This window comes from Hyaena hyaena, unplaced genomic scaffold, assembly GCF_003009895.1.
Source record: "Hyaena hyaena isolate Hyena2069 unplaced genomic scaffold, ASM300989v1 scaffold_766, whole genome shotgun sequence".
Taxonomy (NCBI): Eukaryota; Metazoa; Chordata; class Mammalia; order Carnivora; family Hyaenidae; genus Hyaena; species Hyaena hyaena.
The window spans coordinates 245,808-273,628 of NW_024081398.1; the positions used below are offsets into that span (position 1 = coordinate 245,808).

Sequence of the window (27,821 nt, forward strand, 5' to 3'; positions counted from 1 at the left end):
GAGTAGATATTATTATTTTTTATCTTTGGAAGAATTCTGTGAAGCTGTTGGTCCTGGACTTTTGTTTGTTCAGGATTTTCTCCCTGCTGATTCAGTTTCATTGCTGGTAATTGGTCTGCTCAAATTTTCTATTAATTCCGACTTCATTTTGGGAGATTATGTGTTTCTAGGAATCTATCCATTACTTATAGGTTGTCCAATTGGAGGCATATAATTTTTCATAAAATACTCTTAAAATCCTTTGTATTTCAGTTGTGTCAGTTATTGTTCCTCCTTTCTTATCTTGTTTATTTGAGTTTGTTCTATTGCTTGCTCTTTTTTTAAATGAATCTGGCTACATGTTTATTAATTTTTGATCTTTTAAAGAACCACCTCCTGGTTTCATTGATCTGTTCTTCTGTGTTTATTTTTATTTTCTATATCATTGTTTCTGTTCTATTCTTTATTATTTTTTTCTTTCCTATACTGATTTTTTGTTTTTGTGTTTGTTTTGTTTTTTTGTCCTTTTTCTAGCTCCTTTAGTTGTATGGTTAGTTTGTGTCTTTGATATTTATCTTGCTTCTTTATGGAGCCCTGCATTGCTATAAACATCCCTCTCAGAACTACCTTTGCTGCATTTCAAAATTTTGGGCCATTGTGCTTTGATTTTCCTTTGTCTCCATGTATTTTCTTTATTTCCTCTTTGATTTCTTGTTTGACCCATTTATTTTTTAGTAGCATATTATTTAACCTTCCTGTATTTTACATTCTTTCCAGACTTTTTCCCTTGAGTTTCAGGTATATATTAATATTGTTTATGTCAGAGAAAGATGCTTGGTATGACTTTGATCTTCTTTAATTTATTGAGAATGGTTTTGTTAATATATGCCTAATATATCATATATTCTGGATAATCTTCCAGGTGCACTTAAAGAGTTGTGTATTCTCATATAGGAGGATTAGGAGGAATTTGACGGAGGAACAAGGGGGAGAAGAAGGGTGGAAATGGTGGGGCAAAGGGAGAGAGGCAAACCATGACTCTTGAATGCTGACAAAAACTGAGGACTGATGGATGTGGGGGGGAGGGGAGGATGGGCATGGAGGAGGACACTTGTGGGGATGAGCACTGGGTGTTATGTGGAAACTAATTTGACAATAAACTATTTGTAAAAAAAAGAAAAAAGAAATAAAATAGATGGACACAGAAAACAGAAAAAAACACAGAAAAAAAAGACACAGAAAAAAAAAAGAGTTGTGTATTCTGCTGTTTTAGGATGGAACGTTCTGAATGTTCTGAATATATCATTTAGACCTATCAGATCCAATGTGTTGCTCAAAGCCATTGTTTCTTTGCTGATATTCTGCTTGAATGGTCTGTCCATCAATGTCAGTGAGGTATTAAAGTCCACTACTATTATTGTATTACTATGGATTACTTCCTTTATTTTTGTTATTAGCTGCTCTATGTATTTGAGTGCTTCATATGGGATGCAAAATATTTACAATTGTTATATTTCTTGTTGGCTGATTCCATTTATTAGTATATAGTTCTCTCTTTGTCTCGTGGTACAGTTTCTTCTTTAAAGATTATTCTGTGTTATACAAGTATTTCTACCCTGGTTTTCATTTCACATCCATTTGCTTGATAAATTCTTTTGCATCCCTTCACTTTGTTTTCTGTTTTGTTTTTTTTTTTAAATATTTTATTTATTTCTAGGAGAGAGAGAGACAGCGTGAGCAGGGGAGGGTCAGAGAGAGAGGGAGTCACAGACTGAAACAGGTTCCAGGCTCTGAGCTGGCAGTCAGCACAGAGCCCGACGCGGGGCCCGAACCCACAACCGCGAGATCATGACCTAAGCGAAAGTCCGACGCTTAACCGACTAAGCCACCCAGGCGCCCCTGTATCCCTTCACTTTGAATCTGCATGTGTCTTTAGGTCTGAAGAGTCTCTTGTAGGCAGCATAAAGATAAGGACTTGCTTTTTTATCTGTCTCATCACACTATGTCTTTTGATTGGAGTGTCTAATCCACTTACATTCAATATATTTACTGATAAGTATGTACTTATTGCCACTTATTTTACTTGCTTTATTGTTGTTTTGGTATTCTCTGTTTCTTTCTCCTCTTGCTCTTTTCCTCATGATCTGTTCAGTTCTTTAGTAATTGTATTCTCTTTATTTTTTGAGTAGCTATTCCTAATTTTTGACTTATGGTTATTATTCAGTTTCTACATATCTTCTGTATATAGCAGTCAATATTAACTTATTGGTTACTTAACTTTGAGCTCATTGTTTACTCTTCTCCTTCTCCCTTCCCCACCCCCCACGTTTTAGGTACATGGTGTCATACTTTATGTCCTTTTATTTTGTGAATTCTGTGACTGATTTTGTGAATACCCTAATTTTTACTGCTTTTATGCTTACTTTGCTTTTGGTCTTTCCTCTCTTTTCTACTCACTTTACTACACTTGCTTGTAGCTCTAGTTCTTTCAGCACCTTGAATATATCATGGCACTCTCTTCTGGCCTGCAAAGTTTCTGCTGAAAAATCAGCTCATAGCTTACGGGTTTCCCTTGTATACAACTGTCTTCTTTTCTCCTGCTGGTTTTAAAATTCTCTTTTATCACGGCACTTTGTCACTTTCGTTACTGCGTCTTCATGTGGACCTCCTTGGATTGATTTTGTGGGGTCTCTCTGTGCCTTCTGATTTTTGATTTCTGTTTTCTTCACCAGATTTGGGAAATTTTCTGCTATTATTTCTTCAAATAAATGTTTTGCACCCATTTCTCTCCCTTCTTCTTCTGTGATTCCAATAATTCCAATGTTATTATGCTTAATGATATCTCTGAGTTCCGTAAGTCTATTTACATTTTGTTTTCTTTTCTCTCTTGCTAAGATTGATGGCTTTACATTACCCTGTCCTCCAGGTGGCTGATCTATTCCTCTGCTTCCATAGTCTACTCTTCATTCCATCCATGAATTTTTAATTTCATGTATTAAGCTTTCCTTCTCTGATGGGTTCGTTTTTATGTTTTCTCTCTTTTTTGAGGGTCTCATTGAGGTTCTCTACTATTTTCTCAAGTCAAGTGAGTAACTTTATGACAATTACTTTAAATAGTCAGTCATAGGAGTTAAAATGGCAGAATAGTGGGGAATCCAGAGCTTGCCTCATTCCTTGAATACATCTAGATGAATATCAGATCATTTTGAATACACAAGGAATTGATCTGGGAACTGAAAGAGCAAAATTGCAGAAGTGGAGGTAGAAAAGTGGCCACATCATGAAAGGTAAAAGTTGTAAGTTGTTGATTTGGGGGACAAAAGAACTGTGGGTATTTCGAAGAGAAGGAATCTTGATCATGGAGAGAGGAGAAAGAGTGTGAGGGACAGAGAGAAAATTGAAGGTGCCTGAGGGGGATTTTACAGTAAAAACTCTTCCCCAAAACCATTGACGAGAAAAAGAAAAAGGACTGACCACTGCAAGTTTTTATAAGAGCAGAGTGTAGAGTCTGAAGTTTTAGAGGTCCACATCATCTCCAGTGTCCTACCTGGTGGGTTTGGTCATGCTCCAGTGAGGAAGGAGGGCAGAGACAAGAAATGGTCTGAATACCCCTTGTGTTACATGGGGAGAAACAGCTTCCAAGCATCTGAGAGAAACGGCATGGCCTCTCTGGGGACAAAAACCTGGTGGGCACCAATGTGTTGCTCTATTCACTGGCATAAGAACATAGACACAAGCTAAGGGTAGCAAACCTTGATGCCAGATTTTGGCTGAGTTTTTCCATAAATTCTGAAATGCTACAGTCTTGCAACCAATATCTGGGGCAAACTGTCAAACAGGAAAAGCACAACAGACTCTCCCCCACAAGGTCAGCACAAGTCCATGCTAATCTCTAAACTTTGGAGTTTTGAAACCCAGATACCTGTCTTAGATAAAACACAAGATGGGACACCTGAGTGGCTCAGTCAGTTAAGCGTCTGACTTTAGCTCAGGTCATGATCTATCTCATGATTTGTATGTTCAAGACTGGCATCAGACCCTCTGCTGTCAGCATGGTGCCTGCTTCAAATCCTCTGTCCCCTTCTCTCTGTGACCCTCTTCTGCACACACACACACACACACCTCTCTCTCTCTCTCTCTCTCAAAAATAAACATTTGTAAATTTTTTAAAAAAAGAAATATTGTGCTGTGGCAGGCAGACAGCCCTGACACAAACAGGGTGAAGGCAGGGACCTGGAAGAAGCCAGGGACACACAACTGAGGATTATTTGCTCTTCTGTGAGGGTTCCCCAAAGAGTGGCAGGCTCTAGCTTCTCACTCTGGGGATGAGAGTGGGGCAATGCCATTCACCCCCCATTAGCACTGTTTAATCTCAGTAAGCAAAACAGTGCCACCCAGTGGGAGCTGGAGTCTCTAACACCAAGCCCACCCTCCTGTACCCAGCAGATGCATTCTCCACTAGGGCAAGTCCACCTGAGAATCAGCACAGATTGCCCCTTTCCCCGAAGACAAGCTCAAATACCTCTCATATACTAAAAAGCATCATAGAGTGCTTTGTAGGAGATAGAATAACATGTTTTTTTATGATTTTATTTATTTTTTTCTCTTAGTTTTGGATCAAGCTCCTTTTAAAAGGCAGACCAAAACACCCATAGAATCTAGCTCCTCTTTTTAGTTGTATTAATCATCATCATCATTATCATTATCATTATGTGGATCTGGCTTTTTTTAGCAAACAGACCAAAACATATAAAGGATTTAGCTTCCTTTTATTTTTCATTTTTTGAATTTTTCTTAACGTAGCCATTACTCACAGGACCAGAAATACCGTAGGCTTCATTAAAAAAAAAAAAAAAAAAAAAAGCGGTGGAGACTAAATGAAAGATGGAGGAATTCACCCCAAAGGAGGAACAGAAAGAAGTAACAACGAGGTATTAACTCAATACAGATACAAGTCGTTGGAACCAGAATTAAAACAATAATCATAAGGGCATGGAGGAGGGCACTTGTGGGGATGAGCACTGAGTGTTATGTGGAAACTAATTTGACAATAAACTATTTGTAAATAATAATAATAATAATCATAAAAATTCTGTCTGGGCTTGAGGAAAGTATAGACGACACCAAAGAGTCCCTTACTACAGAGCTCTTAAGAGCTAAAACCTGTTTAAGAAGAAATTTTAAAATGCTATAACCGAGATGCAAAGCTAAATGGATGGAATGACAATGAGAATAGATGATGCAGAGGAACAAATAAGCAAAATAGAAAACAAAATTATGGAAAATAATGAAACTGAAAGAAAGTGGTAAATAAAGGTATTGGATCACAAATGTATACTTAGAGATCTCAAGAACTCCTTAATGCATAACATTCATATCATAGGAGTCCCAGAAGAAGATAAGAAAAAGAAAAATGAGCAGAAGGTTTTTTTGAGCAAATTATAGCTGAAAACTTCCTTAATCTGGGGAAGGAAACAGACATCAAAATCCAAGAAGTGCAAAGAACTCCCATTAAATTAAAAAAACATGCCGGGGCACCTGGGTGGCTCAGTCGGTTAAGCGTCCGACTTTCGCTTAGGTCATGACCTCGCGGTTCATGGGTTCGAGCCCCGCGTCGGGCTCTGTGCTGACTGCCAGCTCAGAGCCTGGAGCCTGTTTTGGAGTCTGTGGCTCCCTCTCTCTCTGACCTTCCCCTGCTCACACTGTCTCTCCCTCTCTCTCTCTCTCCTGGAAATAAATTAAAAAACATTTAAAAAAATTAAAAAAACATGCCATTGCCAATACTTAGTCAAACTCACAGAATACACAGACAAGAAAAGAATCCTGAAAGCAGCAAGGGAAAAAAATTGTTAATCTATAAGGAAAACAGAGCAGGTTTGTAGTAGATCTGTACACAGTAATGTGGAAAGCCAGAAGCGACTGGCAATATAAATTCAGGGTTCTGAATCAGACAAATATGCAGTCAAGAATACATTATCCAGCAAGGCTGTCATTCAGACTAGAAGGAGAATTACAGGGTTTCCCAGAAAAAGAAAGACTAAAAGATTCATGATCACTAAACTAGCCCTGCAAAGAAATTTTAAAGGGGACTCTTAGAGTGGGGAAAAAGAGCAAGCAACAAAGACTAGAAAGGAACAAGGAACATCACTAGAGACACCAACTTTACAAGGCAATACAGTGGACTAAATTCATATCTATCAATAATTACCATGAATGTAAATAGAATAATGTTCCAATCAAAAGACATAGGTTATCAAAGTGTATAAAAACAAGACCCATTTATTTGCTGCCTACAAGAAACTCATTTAAGACCTAAAGGCATCTTCACATTGCAAGTGAGAAACGGAGAATCATCTGTCATACAAATGGATGTCAAAAGAAAGCCAGAATAGCCATACTCATACCAGACAGACTGGATTTTAAACCAAAGACTGTAACAAGAGATGAGGAAGTGCATTGTATCATATTTAAGGGGGTCTATCTATCAAGAAGACCTAATTTAAATATTTATGTCCCCAAACTTAAAGCCCCCAAATATACCAAACAATTAATGACAAACATAAAGAAACTCAGTGGTAATAAACCCATAATAGTAGAGGATATTAACATCCCACTTATAGCAATGGACAGATCATCTAAGCAGAAAATCAACAAGGAATCAATGGCTTTCAGTGAATCAGATGGACTTAACAGATAATTCAGAACATTCCATTCTACAACAGCAGAACACACATTCTTTTCAAGGGCACAGAGTACATTCTCCAGAATAGATCACATGCTGAGTCACCAATCAGCCTTTAACAAGTATAAAATATTGAGACCATACCATGCATATCTTTAGGCCCCAACACTATGAAACTTGAAGTCAACCACAAGAAAAATTTTGTGAAAATCACAAATACATGAAGAATAAAGAATATCCCGCTAAAGAATAATGGGCTTCCCAGGAAATTAAAGATGAAATAAGAAAAAGACATGGAAGCAAATAAAAATGAAAACATGACAGTCCAAAACCTTTGGGATGCAGTAATGGCGGTCCTAGAGGGAAGTATATTGCAATACAGGCTTATGTCAAAGAGTAATAAAATATCCAAATACACAACACAATCTTACACCTAAAGGAGCTAGAAAAGGCATAGCAAATAAAGTCTAAAGCCAGTAGGAAAAGGGAAATAAAAAATATTAGAACAGAACCAAACAATATAGAAACAAAGAAATACACGGGTAGAACGAATAAAAAAAACTATGATCTGGTCCTTTGAAAGAATTAATAAAATTGATAAACTCTAGCCAGACTTATCAAAAAGAAAAGAGAAAGGACACAAATAAATAAAATCATGAATGAAAGAGGACAGATCGCAACCAACATCACAGAAATACAAACAATTATGAGGGACTATTATGAAAAAGTATATGCCAACAAGCTGGGCAATCTGGAAGGAACGTAAAATTCCTAGAAACAAAGTGAAACAGGAAGAAATAGAAAACTTGAACAGACCCATAACCAATAAAGAAATTGAGTCTATTAAAAGTTCTTTCACCAAACCAAGGGACAGAGGCAGATGGCTTCCCACGGGATTTGTACCAGACAATTGAAGATTTAATACGTATTACCTCAAACTGTTCCAAAAATTAGAAATGGAAAGAAAATTTCCAAACACATTCTAGGAATCCAGCATTACTTTGATTCCAAAATCAGACCACAAAGACCTCACTAAAAAAAGAGAATTATAGGTCAATATCCCCAATGAACACGGATTCAAAAATTCTCAACAAGATAATAGCAAATCAAATACAATAGTGCATTAAAGAATTATCAACCATAATCAAGTGGGATTTATTCCTGGGTTGCAAGGCTGGTTCAATATTCACAAATCAATTAATGTGATATAACACATTAATGGAAAAAAGCATAAGAACCATGCGATTTTCTCAATAGATGCAGAAAAAGCATTTGACAAAATACAACAGCTATTCATGGTAACAACCTTCAAAAAAGTAGTGATAGAGGGAACACACTTCATATCATAAAGGCTACATATGAAAGACCCATAGCTCATATCATCCACAATGTGGAAAAGCTAAGAGCTTTTCCTATGGTCAAGTACAAGACAGGGATAGCACCCTTACCATCATTATCTAACCTCATAGTGGAAGTCTTGCCTCAGCAACCAAACAACAAAAGAAATAAAAGGCATCCAAATCAGCAAGGAAGAAGTCAAACGTTCACCATTTGCAGATGGCATGATACTCTATGTAAAAAACCCAAAGGCTCCACCAGAAGTTTGCTAACACTGATACATGAATTCAGCAAAGTTGCAGGATATAAAATCAATGTACAGAAATATCTTACATTTCTATACTCCAAAAACAAGGAACAGAAATAGAAATCAAGGAATTGATCCCATATACAGTTGCACCAAAACCCTTATCGAAGAATAAACCTAACAAAAGAGGTAAACAATCTGTTCTCTAAAAACAATAGAACACTTATAAAAGATATTGAACAAGACACAAATAAATAGGAAAACATTTCATGCACATATATTGAAAAAACAAACGTTTTAAAATGTCTATACCACCAAAAAGAATCTACATATTTCATGCAATCCCTGTCAAAACACTAGCAGTATTTTTCACAGAGCTAGAACAATCAATCAGAAAATGTGTGTGGAACCACAAAAGACCCTGAATAGCCAAAATAATTTTGAAAATGAAAAAGCAAAGTTGGAGGCATCATGATACTAAACTTCAAACTTTATTACAAAGCGGTAGTCATCAAGACAAGATGCTACTGGCACAAAAACAGACACATAAATCAATGGAACAGATTAGAAAACCCACAAATGGACCCACAACTATATGGTCAACTAAAGTTTGACAGAGCAAGAAGGAATATCCAATGGAAAAAAAAAGTCTCTTTAACAAACATTGTTGAGAGGAGGGGCAAGATGGCGGGGAAGTAGGGAGCTCCGTACCTGCACTCGCGCCCATGTATCACACGGAAAAGATCTGAAGCCATAGGAAAACGTACCAAACCCAAGAGATTGGGAGAAAAAGGACGCAGATTCCACTGAGAAAGACTTCTAACGTGAGTGCGAACTGGGGAAGTAAAAATCGGGCCTGGATCAGAGGGGCGCCTGGGTGGCACAGTCGGTTAAGCGTCCGACTTTCGCTTGGGTCATGATCTCGCGGTTCGTGGGTTCGAGCCCCGCGTCGGGCTCTGTGCTGCCAGCTCAGAGCCTGGAGCCTATTTCAGAGTCTGTGTCTCCCTCTCTCTCTGACCCTCCCCTGCTCACGCTGTCTCTCTCTCTCTCCCTCTCTCTCTCCTAGAAATAAATAAAACATTAAAAAAAAAAAATCGGGCCTGGATCAGAGACTGGAGAGACGGACCACCCCCCTCTGTGGGGAGTGAGAGGGGAAAAAGAGAGTCCGAAACAGAAAAACCTCCACTGGGGGAAAAACCTCCTCTCGGGGTGTAGAAAGTCTTTGCCCACAAAATGCCTGCGCTTCAGGGGCCCCCACGCTCCAAGTCGCCCAGGAGGGGCTGCGCTCGCGATTTGCTTCTTTGTGCGGGCTCCTGGCTGGCTGGGGAGTTTGCGCGCCCGCGGCCATTGCCGTCCTGGGGGCTTGGACCCCCGAGGAGGCGCGCAGGCACCGACGTCAGTGCTCCTGGCTGGCTGGAACTCTAGAGGGAAGGCAAAGTGCTAAAAACTGGCAGATGTGACCATGAGTTCGTGTTTTGGGTGACGAGACACAAAGGGAACTTGAAAAGGGAACTTGATTTCCTCACTCCAGCGGGCTCAGCAGCGCCAGCAGACAAAGCCCCCTGCCCGCCCAGGCCCCCCAGCCCCACCCAGAGGAGAAGGGGGCGGCGGCTTCTGGCTCCACCCCCAGAGCTAGCCTGAAAGATTGGAATTGCCCTGAGGGGGTAGCCATGGGATCGCCTGAGGCAATTTCAGCAGGGTGCTTGGCCTGGGATGTGGAGGCTGGGATTGGCCTGGGTTGAAAAGTGCAACAAACTTTGGCTGAGCCCCTGGCCCTGGGAGTTTCTACGCCTATAAAAGCGAGGTGGAGCGCCACCACTCTCCTCCCTACAACCTCCAGGCAGAACTCCCGCCTGACTCATTGGATCACACCACGCCTATCCCTGCTTGAGAGCTGCCCTCCTCCCTTTCCCCTTTTTTTTGGTTTTGGTTTTGGGGTTTTTTTTTCTTTTTTCTTTTTTCTGAAGAACACTGACCTGATTACCTCTGGTCACCGGCGTGCTTAAACAATCAAATTTAGTCCATTCTGTAGATGTAAACTCTACCCCTCCCAACCTTTTCATCTCCTTCTCTCAGGAGCAATTAGACTATATAGTTTCTCTGGATAATACCAGCTTCCTTCTCTCACCTAACCAACCATACTCCACCTTTTAACTCTTTGAAAAAAGCTTCTTATCCCTTTTGCCTGTTCATTCTATTTCCAATCTTGCTTCATCCGCACCCCCCCCCCCGTCTTCTCTCTCTGTCTCTATGCTCTTCAACCAGCACTGCATACATCCGACTATTTAATTATAGCTGGGAAATCCGGTTATATGCTACAAACCGTTCTTTACTGGTTATTATTATTATACCAATAATACCATTGGTATTATTCTTTTTTCCTTTCCTTTTCTTCCTTTTGACCTTTTTATGTATTCTTTGATTTACTATTATTCGCCCTCTCTCCTCTGTCTTTTCCCTCAAAGTTTTCGCTGTCCCTCTCAGTTTGCATTTTAGTCGGATTTGTCTGTGTGTTTGTGTGCCCCTGCTCCCTGTGTGTTTGTCAGTAGTTTTCCTCTCCAGGGCTACCTCAAGAAACAAGCCAAAGTACACATGGTGGAGAAGCCAGATATCACTACAAGTAGGAAAACAAAATAACCAAGGTCTCAACAAGAGAGACAAAGAGATACCACTCAAAAAACACTCTCTGAAATGATAGGCCCTGGACAGTCAAAGAGTCTTCCTGGATACAGCAGAACACACAGGCACAGAGAGCATAACAGGTCTTAAAAACTAACAAGAGCCAGAAAACTAACTAAAATGACGAAACGAAAAAGCTCTCCCCCAAAGAAACTCCCAGAAGAATTGACAGCTAATGAACTGCTCAAAACAGATTTAAGCAGCATAAATGAAAAAGATTTTAGATTAATAATCATAAAATTAATAGCTGGGCTTGAAAAAAACATAAGGGACATCAAAGAAACTATGGCTAGAGACAAAATGGAGAATATAAATAGGCATGAAGAATTTAAAAAAAGCGATAAATGAGTTACAGAATAAATTAGAGGCCTCCAATGCACGGATTGAAGAGTCAGAAAGGAGAATAAGTGATTTAAAAGACACCATTATATTGGGGTGCCTGGGTGGCTTAGTCGGTTAAGCATCCGACTTTCACTTGGGTCATGATCTCGCAGTTCGTGGGTTCGGGCCCCGCATCGGGCTCTGTGCTGACTGCCAGCTCAGAGCCTGGAGCCTGTTTCAGAGTCTGTGTCTCCCTCTCTTTTTGATCCTCCCCTGCTCACGCTGTCTCTCTCTCTCTCCTAGAAATAAATAAAAATATTTAAAAAATAAAATAAAATAAAATTAAATAAAGACACCATTATAGAAAAACAAGAAGCTGACAAAAAAAGAGACAAACTGATCCAGGAACATGAAAGAAGAGTTCGAGAGCTCAGCGACATGGTCAAACGCAATAATATCCATATCATAGGAATCCCAGAAGAGGAAGAGAGGGGGAAAGGTGCTGAAGGAGTCCTGGAACAAATTATAGCAGAGAACTTTCCCAACCTGGGAAAAGAAGTAAACGTTGAAATACAAGAAGCTCAGAGGACCCCCCCCTCAGACGTAATCTGAATTGACCTTCTGCAAGGCATATCATAGTAAAAATGGCAAAATATAAGGATAAAGAGAAAATTTTGAAAGCAGCTAGGGAGAAAAGGGCCCTAACATACAAAGGCAAACCTATCAGATTGGTGACAGACCTATCTACTGAAACGTGGCAGGCCAGAAAGGAATGGCAGGAGATCTTCAATGTGATGAACAGAAAAAATATGCAGCCAAGAATCCTCTACCCAGCAAGGCTGTCATTCAAAATAGAAGGAGAGATAAAAATCTTCCAAATAAGCAGAAATTGAGAGAATTTGTCACCACTAAGCCAGCCCTACAAGAAATCCTGAGGGGGCGCTCTGAAGGAAATGTTGCAAGGAAAAACGATACCAGAGACATCACCACAAGCATGAACTCCACAAAGGACACAAAGCCTCTAAACCCACATATCTCAATAATAACACTGAATGTAAATGGGCTGAATGCTCCAGTCAAAAGACATAGGGTAGTAGAATGGATAAAAAAACAAAATCCATCTATATGCTGTCTACAAGAAACTCATTTTAGACTAGAAGATACCTTCAGATTAAAAGTAAGGGGATGGAGAAATATATATCATGCTACTGGAAATCAAAAGAAAGCCGGAGTAGCTATACTTATATCAGACAAACTGGACTTTAAATTAAAGACAATAACAAGAGATGAACAAGGGCATTACATAATAGTTACAGGGTCTATCCATCAGGAAGAACTAACAATCATAAATGTCTATGCACCGAATATGGGAGCACCTAAATATATAAAACAATTAATCACAAAGAGAAACAGGCTCATAGATAAGAATGTGTTAATAGCAGGGGACTTCAATACTCCACTTACAGCAATGGATAGGTCAAACAGACAGAAAATCACTAAAGAAATAATGGACTTGAAAGACACTTTGGACCAGATGGATCTGACAGATATATTTAGAACTTTACATCCTGAGTCCAGGGAATTTACTTTCTTCTCAAGTGCGCATGGCACATTCTCCAAGATAGATCACATACTGGGACATAAAACAGCCCTCAATAAATATAAAAGAATCGAGATCATACCATGCACACTCTCAGATCACAATGCTTTGAAACTTGAAATCAATCACAGGAAGAACCCTGGAAAACCCCAAAAAACATGGAGGTTAAAGACCACCCTACTAAAGAATGAATGGGCCAATCAAGCAATTAGGGATGAAATTAAAAAATATATGGAAACAAAGGAAAATGAAAACACAACAATCCAAAATCTATGGGATGCGGCAAAGGCAGTCCTAAGAGGAAAGTACATTGCTCTCCAGGCCTATTTCAAGAAACTAGAAAAAGCGCAAGTCCAAAATCTAACAGCTCGCCTAAAGGAACTAGAGGCAGAGCAACAAGAATGCTCTAAACCCAGGAGAAGAAGAGAAATAGTAAAAATCAGAGCAGAAATAAACAACATAGAGACAAAAGAAATTATTGAACAGATCAATGAAACCAAGAGTTGGTTTTTTGGAAAAATAAACAAAATTGACAAACCTCTATCCAGACTTCTCAAAAAGAAAAGAGAGAGCACCCAAATAGACAAAATCATGAATGAAAATGGAATTTTTACAACCAACCCCTCAGAAATACAGGCAATTATCAGGGAATACTATGAAAAATAATATGCCAACAAATTGGACAACTTAGAAGAAACGGACAAATTCCTAAACGCACACCCACTGCCAAAATTCACACGGGAAGAGGTAGGAAATCTGAACAGACCCATAACTAGTGAGGAAATCGAATCAGTGATCAAAAATCTCCCAACAAATAAAAGCCCAGGACCAGATGGCTTCCCCGGGGAATTCTACCAGACGTTTAAAACAGAATTAATACCAATTCTTCTCAAGCTATTCCAAAAAATAGAAAGTGAAGGAAAACTCCCAGACTCATTTTATGAAGCCAGCATCACTCTGATTCCCAAGCCAGACAGAGACCCAGCAAAAAAAGAGAACTACAGGTCAATATGCTTGATGAATACAGATGCAAAAATTCTCAACAAGATACTTGCAATATGCACAACAATGATACTGACCCACTTTCTTATACCATACATAAAAATAAATTCAAAATGAATGAAACACTCAAGTGTAGAACAGGAAACTATCAAATCCTAGAGAAGAACATAGGCAGCAACCTCTTTGACATTGGTTATAGCAACTTCTTACTAGACATGTTGCTGGAGGCAAGGGAACAAAAGCTAAAATAAACTTCTGGGACTTCATCAGGATAAGAAGTTTCTGTACACTCAAGGAAACTATCAACTAAAACTGAGCAGCCTACATAATGGGAGAAGATATTTGCAAATGACATATCTGATGAAGGGTTAGTATCCGAAATCTGTACAGATCTTGTCAAACTAAACACTCAGGAAACAAACAGCCCAGTTAAGAAATGAAAAGAAGACATGAATGGCCATTTTTTCCAAAGAAGACATCCAGATGGCTAACAGACACATGAGAAGGTGCTCAAAGTCACTCATCATCAGGGAAATACAAATCAAAATACCTCACACCTCTCAAACTCAAATTAATAACACTGGAAACAGCAAGTGTTGTCAAAGATGCAGAGAAAGGGGAACCGTCTTACACTGCTGGTGAGAATGCAAACTGATGTGGCCACTCTGGAAAAGTAGGAGGTTTCTCAAAAAGTTAACAATAGAACTACACTATGATCCAGCAATTGTGCAACTAGGTACTTGCCCAAAGGATAAAAAATAAATACAGATTGAAAAGGGTACATACACCCCAGTATTTATAGCAACATTATCAATAATAGCCAAATTATGGAAGAGCCCAAATGTCCATTGACTGATGAATGGACACACACACACACACACACACACACACACACACACTGGAATATTACTCAGCCATCAAAAAAGAATGAAATCCTGCCATTTACAATGATGTGGATGGAGCTAGAGTGTATTATCCTAAGTGAACAATTCAGTTGTACAAAGACAAATACCAACTGATTTCACTTATGGACAAAACAGACATACATATGGGAAGGAAGAAAAAAACAGGGAAATGAACCATACGACATTCTTTACAATAAAGAACAAACTGAAGATTGATGGAGAAAGATGAATGGAAAATGGGCTAGATGGGTGATGGGCATTAAATAGGGCTCTTGTGGTGAGCACTGGTTGTTGTATGTAAGTGATCAATCACCGAATTTTACATGGACTCACCAGGTGTACCATTGCTCCAGTTCACCCCATATCCACATCACCCACACTGGCCTTGGGTAGAAGCCAGAGTCATGCCACACCAGCAGCAGACGCCCAGGACCAGGGCTGGGGCCACCGGGCAACCAGGCCTCTGGCCTCGCTGTAGAGACAGGACAGGTATTCACAGACTAAGAGGGAAGATGTTCACATCAGTTAAGATATACATCTTTCCACCTCTCAAAACCTGATATCATCATCTCTCCCTATCGGCCTCTTCTCCTTTGGTTTTTTTTTTGTTTGTTTGTTTTTTGTTTTTTTTCTAGGAGAGAGAGAGAGAGAGACAGCATGAGCAGAGGAGGGTCAGAGAGAGGGAGTCACAGACTGAAACAGGCTCCAGGCTCTGAGCTGGCAGTCAGCACAGAGCCCGACGCGGGACTCGAACCCACGAACCGCGAGATCATGACCTAAGCGGAAGTCGGACGCTCAACCGACTAAGCCACTCAGGCACCCCATGATGTGTGCTTATGTTCTTAAGTTGAGCACATGGTACTGACTGAATACTTTGCAGAGCCTCTGAGCCCTCCTTCCTCCCTTTGGACATGGAAACCATGACGCTTTCTGGAAGCACATGAGACCTGATCCTTGATACACAATCCACATGAAGCCTACTGATGCATCTCCAAAATGAAACTCACAGCCTCCTGCCATCTATACCTTAAAGGGATCTGGGGACGAGAGGTTGTGAGTTACACGAAAGGGGAGGGAAAGAGATGAAATGAGATGAGTGGAAGCCACGGATGGCTGAAGCAGAGGGAGAAGTTGAGGGTACTGGAAGGAGTGGAGCAAAGTTTGGTTTGAATGGAGGCTCAGACAGACGGGAAGAAGTGAATAATTGAGGAAGGAACACGTTAGAGGAGAGACAGGCAAGGTGTGGGCAGAGAACAGGGAAGGGTTCCACAGGAGAGCTGGGATAAAACCATCTAAGGTGAGGGAGGGGCAGCGGGTACAGGAAACACATAGACAGAGGCCACTGAGCGGATTAAATGGGGGGAAATGCAAATTTCAAGGATCAGTTACAGATTGAAGGACTGCAAGGTATCTGACTAGAGGCCATGGAACTGGGTGGTTACAGAGAACACTAGTTGGAGACATGAGAGCACAGCCTGAGTGCAATGAGAGGAAGGGAAGTAGCAGAAACCATGAAGTTTTTCAAGATCAGGGTCTGGCTTCTGCTCCCTACTCAGAGGGGTGTGATTCAATTTTATTACGGGGAGATATGAGATTCAGAAGCCAGTAGAGGCTTTTCCCTGGAGGAAGAGGAAACTGAAGGAAACGCACACATCTGCCACCTCCATTCCCCCTGCCCTGAGAGATCTGAACTCACATTCAAGCCGCCATTGACTGACATCCTGAAATATCAGAGGAAATCTAATTTAGAATGTATGAAATTTCCTTTCCTGTTCCATCAGCTCCTCATTACTGAAGTTGCCCCTGGATAAAGCCCACAGGAAAATGACAGCACCAGTCTTGCTGTCCCATCCATGAGTCTGCAGCTCATCCAGCCAAGCAGAGCTCAGATTTTGTGTCCAGAAATGGTTGTAAAAGGATGTTGTCCAGATGGTTCAAAAAGGGATTGGCTCCTGGAAGTCTGTGCCAGAGGAACAGATAGACTGAGGGAGAAGAGGGCATTTAGAAGGAGAGAGAATACAGAAGAAAGGTGCCAGGGAGGGGCACAGAAATCTGGAGGGCAGGGCGCCATAGTTCTCTCAGGAGGCACGTGCTGCGCCGGAGCCCCGAGCTTCGTACCCATCGTTCAGAAAAGCACAGGGCCCTGGGGCAGGGATGCTCAGGAACAAACCAGGCTGACATCCCTCCCTCCCCAGGTATGTGCTTGGGAACTGTACCATGAGTGCCCCCACACACAGGCACAAATGCACACGTTTACACAGACACTGAGAGCCACACACATATGCACACACCTAGACATACATATGAACACAGAACTGCAGACACACACAGATCCACAGACACACACAGAGCCCCACACAGGCACCTGTACACACATACTCATACACACTTACACACACATGCAGACACAATAGCACATGTTCACACAAGACATGCACACACATCACACACGTGTACACACACTCATGCACACACACACATGCACACACAACACACACACACATACACCCTTTGAGCAGGGACACAGTCCTTACCATTGTCACTGTCACCATCTGGGAAGAGCACCGTGAGCAACACCAGTTGCAACAACAGCATCTTATTTGCAGATATTCTTCCTTTCTCTCAGAAAGTGGGTCTTTGGCGTCTGTTCTAACAAACCTGCCCACACACGGCTCCTCTCTTCTGACTTCCTTCTCAGCACACAAGCTTCCCTGAGTCTCTGCAGCAATGCAAATGGGCTCCATCCTCAACCCTGGACATATACTCAGACTCTCACTTCCCCTCCGGGTCTGACCCTCCTCTAGGGCTTCCAGCTTCTCCCTGTCACCAGCTTCTATTCTGCTCCCAGAGACCCCAAATCAGATGCTGGGGAACAAGGCTTGTGTGGCATGGAAAAGTGACCCTAACTTTTCTTCTCATCCAGACAGTAACCCATGAAAACACAAGTACCCCCACACCCAGCCCTGGACCTGCTGCCACCCTCTCCCTCCTGTCCTTGAAACACTCCCCATGGACTGCCTTCCCTGTCTCACCCCCACCCCAGCCCTGACTTGTCACTGCTTGTGTTAAAAAACAAAATCAACCAGGTTAATTTGAAGATTTGATTGGTTATACTGAGTAATTCACGAGTCAGGCGCATCTTATCTGACAGGGAGAGGGAAGTGCCCAGAAGTTGTACACATGGGAGGTTTTTGTCAGAAGGAATTTGGCAAAAGATGAGAAAGGATGGTTGAAGGAAAGTGCCCTTCCCTTAAATGTGAAGACAGAGGTTTAATCATGCAGATGACTTCTCCTCCTTGAGGGGATGGAGAAGACCCAGTAACAGAGGACCTCGCTTGTGAAAAAGAGAATTCTTCACTGATAGGAGGAGACTTACTCTTCTGGGAAAGCTTGGAACTGCACCTAGGTTAGATATTAAACAGGGTTTGGGGAGTTGGTCTGGCCCGAGGTGCATTTTTGGACCCCGGCATTTCTTTTTAACATTTGCTCTATATTTGCTTTCCCAGGTTCCCCTGTGATTGCCTGTGTAACAGTATCAGCAACCTCCAGTTCACCACTATTTTTAGAGAGGAACCAGTTGCCATCACAGACATATAACATTAAAACACGTGAAAAATGCCCCTTCTGTGGGACTTGAAGTAATATATGTTCACTCACCAGGCACTTACAACCAGCCTGGATCCAAACGCCTTGCTACACTCATGAAAATAGTGTTCACAATGCAATCACTTTATTCAAGGAGCTTTTAGACTATTTAGGAAGAAAAACACATCAACTAAGAACTAAGCATTTTGGCCTGCTGAGTTTTCTTTTAATGTGCAGACTCTAGACTCAAACAAGCCTGCTTGAAACAATATTTACTGAAGTGGTCACCCTTCCTGGTGTTTGCCCTCTCAGAATCTTGACTCAGTGGTTGCTTCAAGTGTTTCTACCTGGATCTCAGCATCCAACATGGCCGGGCAAGTGGTAGGTGCCCAATTGTTATCTCTGAATGACTGAATAATTCAGTTCAGGCATCAAATTATTCTTAAGATTATAGAGTTCTTTGACATAGAGATTTTTGAAGTATCAAAAAGTATTAGTTGTAATCCTACTTGATGAAATGAGAATCTTATACAGTTTTTTTAGGATACAAGCATATGCTAATAACCATGAAGTTCACACGAAAGGTCCTACTGCAAATCTCCCATTACTTGTAACAAGAAACCATGAGACTCTGTAGCACGTGGAGTTAATAGACTGTTCTGGAATCATGTATCCAGATTATCTTCTTACTGTTCCTGCTAGAATTCCATGTTTGTCTCATCATCCATGTCCTTGCTGGACATGCTGACCTTCTATTTCCTTGGTGGTCTTAAGTGTTTTAAGGCTCTTAAGTATTTGTTTGTGCTTTATAACCTCAGGCTAGTAAGAGAAAGATAATATTTTTTGGAATGTTCAGACTGGAATATAGAAAGAAGAGCTCACTCCCATACTTAAGATTTTGAAAGGCTGGATAATCAATATCGCTCCTCCTGAGTCCATCAGAGTTGAGATCAGAGCAACTTGTTAACCTAAAATCTAGAGAAATACAGAGTCATCAAAGAAAATAGGGCACGCAACCTCTTGCTTCCTTAGGACAGATGCCAGAGGCTCTATAAGCCAAAAAGAATAATTCAGCTATAATTGTTAACAAATGACTGAAGGCAAGAAAGAGTCCTGGGAAGTCCTGAGAGTCACAAACTCAGGAAATTCACCGTGTCTCTAAGCTTTTGCCCATCAATCTCCCAGGGGGTCCAGACAGGCTGGAGAGCAGGATACACACCAGAGAACTGCTTTCCGGTGGTACAAGCCTGAGGCCACAGCAGCTCCCTCCTGAGAAGGGCAGGGAGGCCTCCATCCCCCACATAGAAAGGAACCTTAACTGGGTGTGGGAGGGGTAGAGAGCCCCTCTACCCCAGGGCACAGGGAGCCACACTGGAACTGGGGGAAGGGCCAGTGGGTGAAGAGGCAGAAACACACCTTGTCCCAGACTAAGAGGCTCCATCTGCTAAGGGAAAGTGGGGAACACTCAGAAGGTCCAGTCCCAAAACTGAAACACAAAGCACCTGGCTGAGGAGGAGACTAGACCAGAGCAGAGGTAGTGCCCCTGTCCGTCCCAAGCAGGCAGCCAGCAGGGTTCCAAGAGCACCTCCTGCTGGTGGAGGGGCAAGATGATGAAGATACATCCCCTTGAACCACATCCTGGTGGAAAAAGAAAATCTCAGACCCAAAATGGCATCATGAACTGAGTTCCCACACAGGGATTTTATACCTAATTGAACAAATTTCAACCACTCCCGAAATGTAGTCGTACCCAGTCAGGCATGACATTTTTCTTTCCATTGAGTAATGAGTCTGTCTCCGAGGTCCTCTCCAGCCCCCAAAGGCAGATGAGGTCATGTGCATGATAAGAAATGCACATTGTTCTTCGCCCAAGAAAATAGGCCTGACTCCTGGAATCATCCTTCTTATTTGCTACTAATTCTCCGGCCCCACCCCACCCCCCATAAAAATCTTCATTTGCTCAACTTCTGTGAGTGGCCACCTGAGTGCCAGATGGGGTGATGCGTGATTCATGGATCATTCATGAGACAATTACTGCTCTAATTTATGAGGTTAAATTTTATTATTTAGCAGTTCCAAAGTTTGCTTCTGGATGATTAAATATAGACATCAAAAATAAATAAATAAAAGCTTGGAGGATGAGATTATTCATAATATATTAAATATCTGGACACACAGCTGCTTCTCATATATTTTGAATTTTTTTATATTTTTTAATCTATTTCTGAAAGAGAGAAGAGAGAGAGAGAGACAGCGTGAGCAGGGGAGAGTCAGAGAGAGAGGGAGTGACAGAATCTGAAGCAAGCTCCAGGCTCTGAGCTTGAACCCATGAACTGTGAGATGAAGTCGGATGCTTAACCGACTGAGCCACCCAGGAGCCCCTCAAAATAAATAAAAGTTGAAGGAAGGAAGGAAGGAAGGAAGGAAGGAAGGAAGGAAGGAAGGAAGGAAGGAAGGAAGATATTGTGTATGCAGGAAATCCACGGAAAATTTCCTGCCCTTTGAGGATTTAACTGCCATTACCACAACATTTCCTGGTTCATGGAGGTTGGTGCCGCTTGTCTTTCATCTGTAGGGAAACCCTGGAGTGAATTTTTACCAGTCACTTATTCCGTAGCAGAATCAGCACTCAATTCCTGACCAGTGGTTTGTTAGAAACCCATGAAAACACCCAGGACAGCCTGATACAGATGTCAGGGTTAACAATCATGACAGGGTAAGAGTGTGACAGATGAGGAAACATGAAGAAAAAGGCAAGCAGGCAAAAAAAAAAAAAAAAAAAGAAAGGAATAGAGGAATATTTTAAAGAACTCAGGGGAAGGAAGAGAGAAGTGAGGAAAAACATTACAAGGAAGAGACACATTAGCCCAGCCTCCCAAAGGGCCACATCCATATCTATCAGAGAGGAGTGTCCAGTCACAAGGGAAAGAAATCCACCTTGTTAGGCTGAAGACATACCAGGAATGTATTGGCTACGGAACTGTGGGGCCCAGGTCATTGGAGCTCCAGTCCCTTCTGTGGGTCTGTGTGTCTGCTTTCCATTTCCTGATGATTTGTTCTAACTGTGGCTGCTGCTTTTGGCTTCAATAAAGTATGATCACAAATAAAAATTGGAGGGAACCTGGGAGACTCAGTTAAGTGCCCAACTTCAGCTTAGGTCATGATCTCAAAGACTGTGAGTTTGAGCCCTGTGTCGGGCTCTGTACTGACAGCCTGTATTACAGGCTCAGAGCCTGTAGCCTATTTCAGATTCTTTCTCCCTCTCCTATGTACCTCCCCCCCTCAAATTCTCTCTCTTTCTCTCTCTATCAAAAATAAATAAAAAATAATAAAATTTTTTAAATGAAAATTGTACCTTTGTACAGCATGTAGCTTTCTGACCACCCAGGGAAGAAGGCTGAAAGACACCTTGGGCCATGTAGATCCTCACCAGCACTAACAGGTGCAGCAGAGACTATGATGTAACATGAACAAAGGTCCTTCTGATGAATGTCTTCCAACAACTTCTCAGAGAATAGGGCCTGAAGAACCTCAGGAGCTCAGTGCACACAGATATGTAGGGAGCTGGATATGATGCTCACGTGACCAGTTGCAGAGCCCCCTATGTGGCATGCAGCATTTTTTTAAGGAAATGAAGAATTTGTCAAAAAAACTTCAATTCAAGCAAACCATGAAAATTAATATTTTATGTAGCATTCATCACACACTTGAATACTTTTAATCATTGGGCAATAAGCTGTTTTCTCTAAAAATCATACAATGAAGTACATGCTTGAGGTCTGAATAATGTGTACATGGTGACGTGATGCCCACAATCACATGAGGTAACACAGCCACCACCTCACATCTGGAGCCTCTCCTCTCTCTTTCTTTTCTTTTCTTCTCATTCTTGTCATGATAACACTTTGGATCTACCCTCTTGGAAAACATCATGTATACAATTTCTCTCCCTTCTTGCATGTGGGTGTCACCCTCAGTCTTGATGCTCTGCTGCTGCAAAATGGATTGTAGTTGTTTAGGCTTCATACCCTGACCTTATCATCTAGGACAAAAGAGACCTTCTCATTCCCTACCATTGACCACAAGAATCAGAATGCCTGGAGAGGTCCCTGGTCCTAAACCATCCCTCTGGGCAAGGAAAAGTAGTTTTGACAGTGTCTTAGCCTAAGCTGGATATAACCTGTCCATCCATCATCCTGTCACATTGTCAAGGACACTTTCTACTGAGGGACTCAAGGCTAACAAAGCCCAAGGCTACACATGAGGGTGGAGTCAACCAAACAAAAACCAGAAGGAGACCATGTGAGGGTGATGAAGTGGACTGGACCCTAGAGAATGAGTCAACAAGTCTAATTTAGGGGAGAAGTTTAGGGAAGTCCCATAATTTGCTCTCCCCTTCCTGATATTTTTCACCTTTGCCACGTCTCCCATCCTCAATGATATTTTCCAGAAATGTCTGCATGTGCAAATGTCTCAGCTACTGCAAATATGTCATGAGGCAAAAGAAAAAGAAAAACCAATCAAAGTGACATAAATTCAACACGGGTTTTTACTGAGGACATATTCCATGCAGGTGACACTCTTTGCCAAGGATACAAATATTAAAAAGGCATCATCTCTAAAGTCCTAAGAATTAGAAGGAAAAGGACCCTAACTATTGGCAAAAGGCAGGAATAGATTTGCCTAGTGCAGGAAACTGTGGTGCTAATTCTCATCAAGCAAAAACTTCTTTGACTTGTGAATAAGGGATGGCTCACTGGAGGAAGTGACATCTGATGCCATTGAGCTTGATGCCATGGAGGTTTCTGGGACCTCATTTTATTCTTAGATACTTTTGATCTTTAAGTCCCAGAATCAGGTCAGGACAACAAATTCTGCTAAATTACACTTAACTCATATGAGAACTAACCGTTGAGCAGAAAAACAAAAGTTACACACAGAGACTTGCAAATCCATCCCTGCTGAGCTTAGGGATGTCCTGGTCCTGGGCTTCTGGGATCTCACTCCAAAGGGAGGGCAGTGCACTGAGGTCTCCAGTATTATTTCCTGGCAGGAACAGATTGGAAATTGCTCTGCACCAGGTGGAGGTAAGGACTGCAGGGGGAAGGCACTGGGAGGATGAGGGCTGAGGAAAGACAGGGAAGCGGGGAGGAGGGAACAGGTGGGAAAGAGCAGAAGGGAGGCTTGGGAGATGTACCAGCGCTTCCAGAGCCAGAACGCAAGACCAGCCAGAAGCACCGGAGGCACCAGCACCGCCAGGAAGACCAAGCGCATCGGGCGGTGCTGCTCTGTGGGTTTGGTGCACAGAAGGTCTCACTTCTCATCCATCCCAGGTTGAACTGCTCCTTCCTGCTCTTTTTTTTGCTACTGTCACCCTCTGCCTCACCAACCACCCCTCTGCCTTCTCCTTTCTCATCCCTCCTCAGAGATGGACTTCACCCAACCTACTTCCTCCCACATCCCCAGGACCCTCACCTCGGCTCTCCATTTCTTAGGTTCTTAAATTTTTGTGCTTTATGGTATGAAGTCTCTAGAATCCCAAATTTTTCATCTCGCTCTCCTCCCGAGAACCACTCACCCCCTGTCCCAGCCGGGCCCCAGCACTTTCTCACCCCAGTGGAGGAACACGTCCTGGCCTCCTAGACTGCTGTGTCTCACTCGGCAAGACAGGCCGGCCACTTCCTTGGCTTCCACATCCAAGGAGACCTGAAGATACCAGGTCCCGTCGGCCTGGGGCAGGATGTCACCTTGCTGGGTGCCCGGCTGCTCCTGCTCACCCCGCATCCACATCACCCGCACTGGCTTTGGGTAGAAGCTGGAGACGTGACACACCAGCAGCAGACGGCCAGGGCCGGGACTGGGGCCGCTGGACAGCCAGGCCTCTGGCCTCACTGCAGAGACAGGACAGGTATTCTCAGACTGAGAAAGTAGATCTTCACATCACTTTAGATACACACATCTTTCCACCTCTAGAATCCTATCACCATCATCCCCTCTCTCTCGGCCCCTTCTTCCCTGAATTTGAGAAAATGGTACAAATTTATGAGGGCAGTGAGAGAAAGCTTGGAGTGTGAGAGCAGGACTGACCTTGTCGCTGCAGGTCTGCCTTCCCTGCATCAAGAAGACCCAAGAGGAAACGGGGGCAGAGGTCATTAATATGTGCTTGTATCCTTAAGTTGACTACATGGTACTGACTGAATAGTTCGCAGACCTGCTGAGCAGCCCTCCTTCCTCCCTTTGGAGATGGCCACCATGACGTGTTCTGGAACTTAACAAGATCTAATCCTTGGTATGCAATCTCCATGAAGCCTACTGATGGTTTCCCATTGTGCACTTCACAGCCTTTTGCCACCTGTACCTGAAAGGGATCTGGGAAGGGAGGCTGTAAGTTAAAAGATGGGAGAGGGAAAAAAGATGAAATGAGGTGAGTAGAAGCCAAGGATGGCTGAACCAGAGGGAGAAGTTGAGAGTATTGGAGGGAATGGAACAAAATTTGGTTTGAGAGGAGGTTCAGACGAATGGGAAGTGGTGGTCACTGGAGGCAGAGGAAGAGGTAAATGACTGAAAAAGGAACAAATGTTGGAGAAGAAACAGGAAGAATGTGGGCAGAGAACAGGGAAGAGCTCCCTGTAAGAGTTGGGCTAAAATCATCTAGGGTGAGGGGAGAGCAGTGGGTACAGGGAACACATAGACGAAGTTTGCTGAGGGATTGAATGGGAAGAAAAGCACACCTCAAGGATCAGTCACTCAGCTAAGGAGAGGGGTGTGCCTGGTGGTAGCCCAGGGAATGAGGTGGCCATGGGAGACACTAGTGGAGAAATGAGAGCACAGTATGAGGTCAGTAAGAGGAGGGGAAATAGCATAAAACATGAAGCTTTTCCACATCAGGTCCTGATTTCTGCCCCTACCTCCTGATTCAGTTTTATCATGGGGAGATATGAGGTTCAGAAGCCAGTGGAGGCTCTTTCCTCCAAAGACACTCATACCTGCCCATCTATCCACTGCCCTGAGGGACCTGAGCTCACATTCGAGCTGCCATTGACTGACATGGTCCTGAAATATCAGAGGAAATCTGATGGAGAATGTATCAAATGACTTTTCTTGTTCCACCAGCTCCTCGTTGCTGAAGTTGCCCTTGGACCAAGGCCACAGGTAAATGAAAACACCAGTCTTGCTGTCCCAGCCATGAGTCTGCAGCTCGTCCAGCCAAACTGAGCCCTGATTTTGTGTCCAGAAACGGTTGTAAAAGGATGTCGTCAAGATGGTTCGTAAAGAGATTGGCTCCTGGAAGTCTGTGCCAGAGGAAGAGATAGACTGAGGAAGAGGAGGGCATTGGAAAGGAGAGAGAATGCACAATAAAGGTTCCAGGGAGGCCACCAAAATCTGGAGGACAGGGCGGCATAGTTCTCTCTGGAGACATGTGCCGCCCAGGAGCCTCGAGCTTCGTACCCATTGTTTAGAAGAACAGAGGGCCCTGGGGTCAGAGATGCTCAGGAGGGAACCAGGCTGAAACCCTCACTCCCCAGGTATGTGCTGGGGAACCCACACGATAAGTGCACACACCGTATGTGCACAAACACACTGACACACCTGTACACTCAGATTTATACATGTATGCGCACACATAGACATATACAAACAAACATACACACATGCACACACAGACACACATAGAGACGCACACACAGCAACCTATATGCACACACTCATACACATTTATACACACATACAGACACACAAGCACATGGACACACATGAGATACACAATTACACATGGGCACACATGTGTACACACCACACATACACAGACTCACACATGTGATGTGTGTGCACACACATGACATATGCACATGTACATACACACACGTATGCTCCCTTTGGGCAGACCCGCAGTCCTCACCATTTGTACCCACACATGTACACACATCACACACACTTACACCCCCTCAGCAGGGCCACAGTCCTCACCATCATCACTGTCACCACCTAGGACAAGAACCGTGAGCAACACCAGTTGCAACCACAGCATCTTATTTGTGAGCAACACCAGTTGCAATAACAGCATCTTATTTGCAGATGTTCATCCTTTCTCTTAGAAAGTGGGTCTTTGGCGTCTGTTCTAACAATCCTCCCCACACAAGGCCCCTCTCTTCTGACTTCCTTCTCAACACACAAGCTTCCCCGAGTCTCTGCAGCAATGCAAATGGGCTCCACCCTCAACCCTGGACACCTACTCAGACTCTCACTTCCCCTCCGGGTCTGACCCTCCTCTCGGGACCCCAGCTTCTCCCAGTCACCTGCCTCCATCCTGCTCCCAGAGGCCCTAACTCAGGTGCTGGGGAACAAGGCTTGTGTGGCATGGAAAAGTGACCCTACCTCCCGTGACTTTTCTTATCATCCACACAATAACCCACAAAACACAAATCTCCTCAGCACCCAGCCCTGGACACTGCTGTCACCCTGTCCCTCATGCCCTTGGGTCACTCTCTATGGACTTCCTTCATGTCTCACCCCCAACTCAGCTCATTCACATCTCTGACTTCTCCATGCCTGTGTTAAAATACAAAATCAGTGGGGTGCCTGGGTGGCTCAGTCGGTTAAGTGACCACCTTGGGCACCGGTCATGATCTCGCTGTGGTTCATGAGCTCTAGGCCCACATCAGGCTCCAAGCCTGGAGCCTGATTCAGATTCTGTGACTCCCTCTCTTTCTGCCCCTTCCCTGCTCATGCTCTGTGTCTCGCTCTCAAAAATAAGTAAACATTTGAAAAAAAACATCCAAAATCAAGCAGATTGATTTGAAGGTCACCTTCCCTTAATTGGGAAGGTAGAGGTCTAATCATGCAAATGACCTCCCCTCCCTGGGGGATGGAGAGGGCCCATGTGACAGAGGACCTCATTGGCACTGATCAGAGAATTCCTCACTGGCAGGGGAAAACTTACATTTCTGGGTGAGATTGGAACTGCATTTAGGTTAGGTATAAATAAAGTCTGTGGAGTTGGCCTGGCACAAGCCACCATTTTGAGCCCATGGATTTCTTTTTAATATTTGCTCTATTTGGGGCGCCTGGGTGGCTTAGTCGGTTAAGCGTCCGACTTTCGCTTAGGTCATGATCTCGCGGTTCGTGGGTTCGAGCCCCGCGTCGGGCTCTGAGCTGACTGCCAGCTCAGAGCCTGGAGCCTGTTTCAGTCTGTGACTCCCTCTCTCTCTGACCCTCCCCTGCTCGCGCTGTCTCTCTCTCTCTCCTAGAAATAAATAAAAACCTTAAAAAAAAAGTATTTGCTCTATTTGCTTTCCCAGATTCCTCCATAATTGCCTGTGTAACAGTGTCAGCAAGCACCAATTCGCCATTATTCTTAGGGAGGAGCCTGTTGCCATCACAGAGACTGTAGGACATGGAATCATCTGAAGAATTCCCTCTCTGTGTGATTTGCCATAATATATTCACTCACCAAACAGTCACTTAGCACCAGCCTGGATCCAA

The 27,821-nt window shown here is 42.9% G+C and overlaps 1 protein-coding gene and 1 pseudogene across 1 annotated transcript; both read right to left on the reverse strand.

The window, feature by feature from the left end:
- Positions 1–15,082: 15,082 nt before the first annotated feature.
- LOC120221210 lies at positions 15,083–17,348 on the reverse strand (annotated as a pseudogene).
- A 6,029-nt stretch (positions 17,349–23,377) lies between these two features.
- On the reverse strand, positions 23,378–26,367 carry LOC120221226 (T-cell surface glycoprotein CD1a-like). The gene is made up of 6 exons (XM_039218498.1): positions 26,307–26,367; positions 25,364–25,630; positions 24,426–24,707; positions 23,951–24,229; positions 23,536–23,626; positions 23,378–23,384 (listed from the first exon to the last, which is right to left on the reverse strand). Exons 1-6 carry the CDS (start codon positions 26,365–26,367, stop codon positions 23,378–23,380), a joined length of 987 nt encoding a protein of 328 aa, XP_039074429.1.
- Between the last annotated feature and the right edge of the window lie 1,454 nt (positions 26,368–27,821).

What these genes read in the sequence shown, in the direction of transcription:
- LOC120221226 (XM_039218498.1), bottom strand. Translation starts at nt 26,367, where the DNA reads ATGCTGTGGTTGCAACTGGTGTTGCTCACGGTTCTTGTCCTAGGTGGT. An exon ending in AGGTGGTGACAGTGATGATG is followed by an intron (nt 25,631 to 26,306) that starts GTGAGGACTGTG and finishes CCTCTGGCACAG; the next exon opens with ACTTCCAGGAGCCAATCTCT. An exon ending in CAGTCAATGGCAGCTCGAAT is followed by an intron (nt 24,708 to 25,363) that starts GTGAGCTCAGGT and finishes CTCCCTTCCCAG; the next exon opens with ATCCCTTTCAGGTACAGGTG.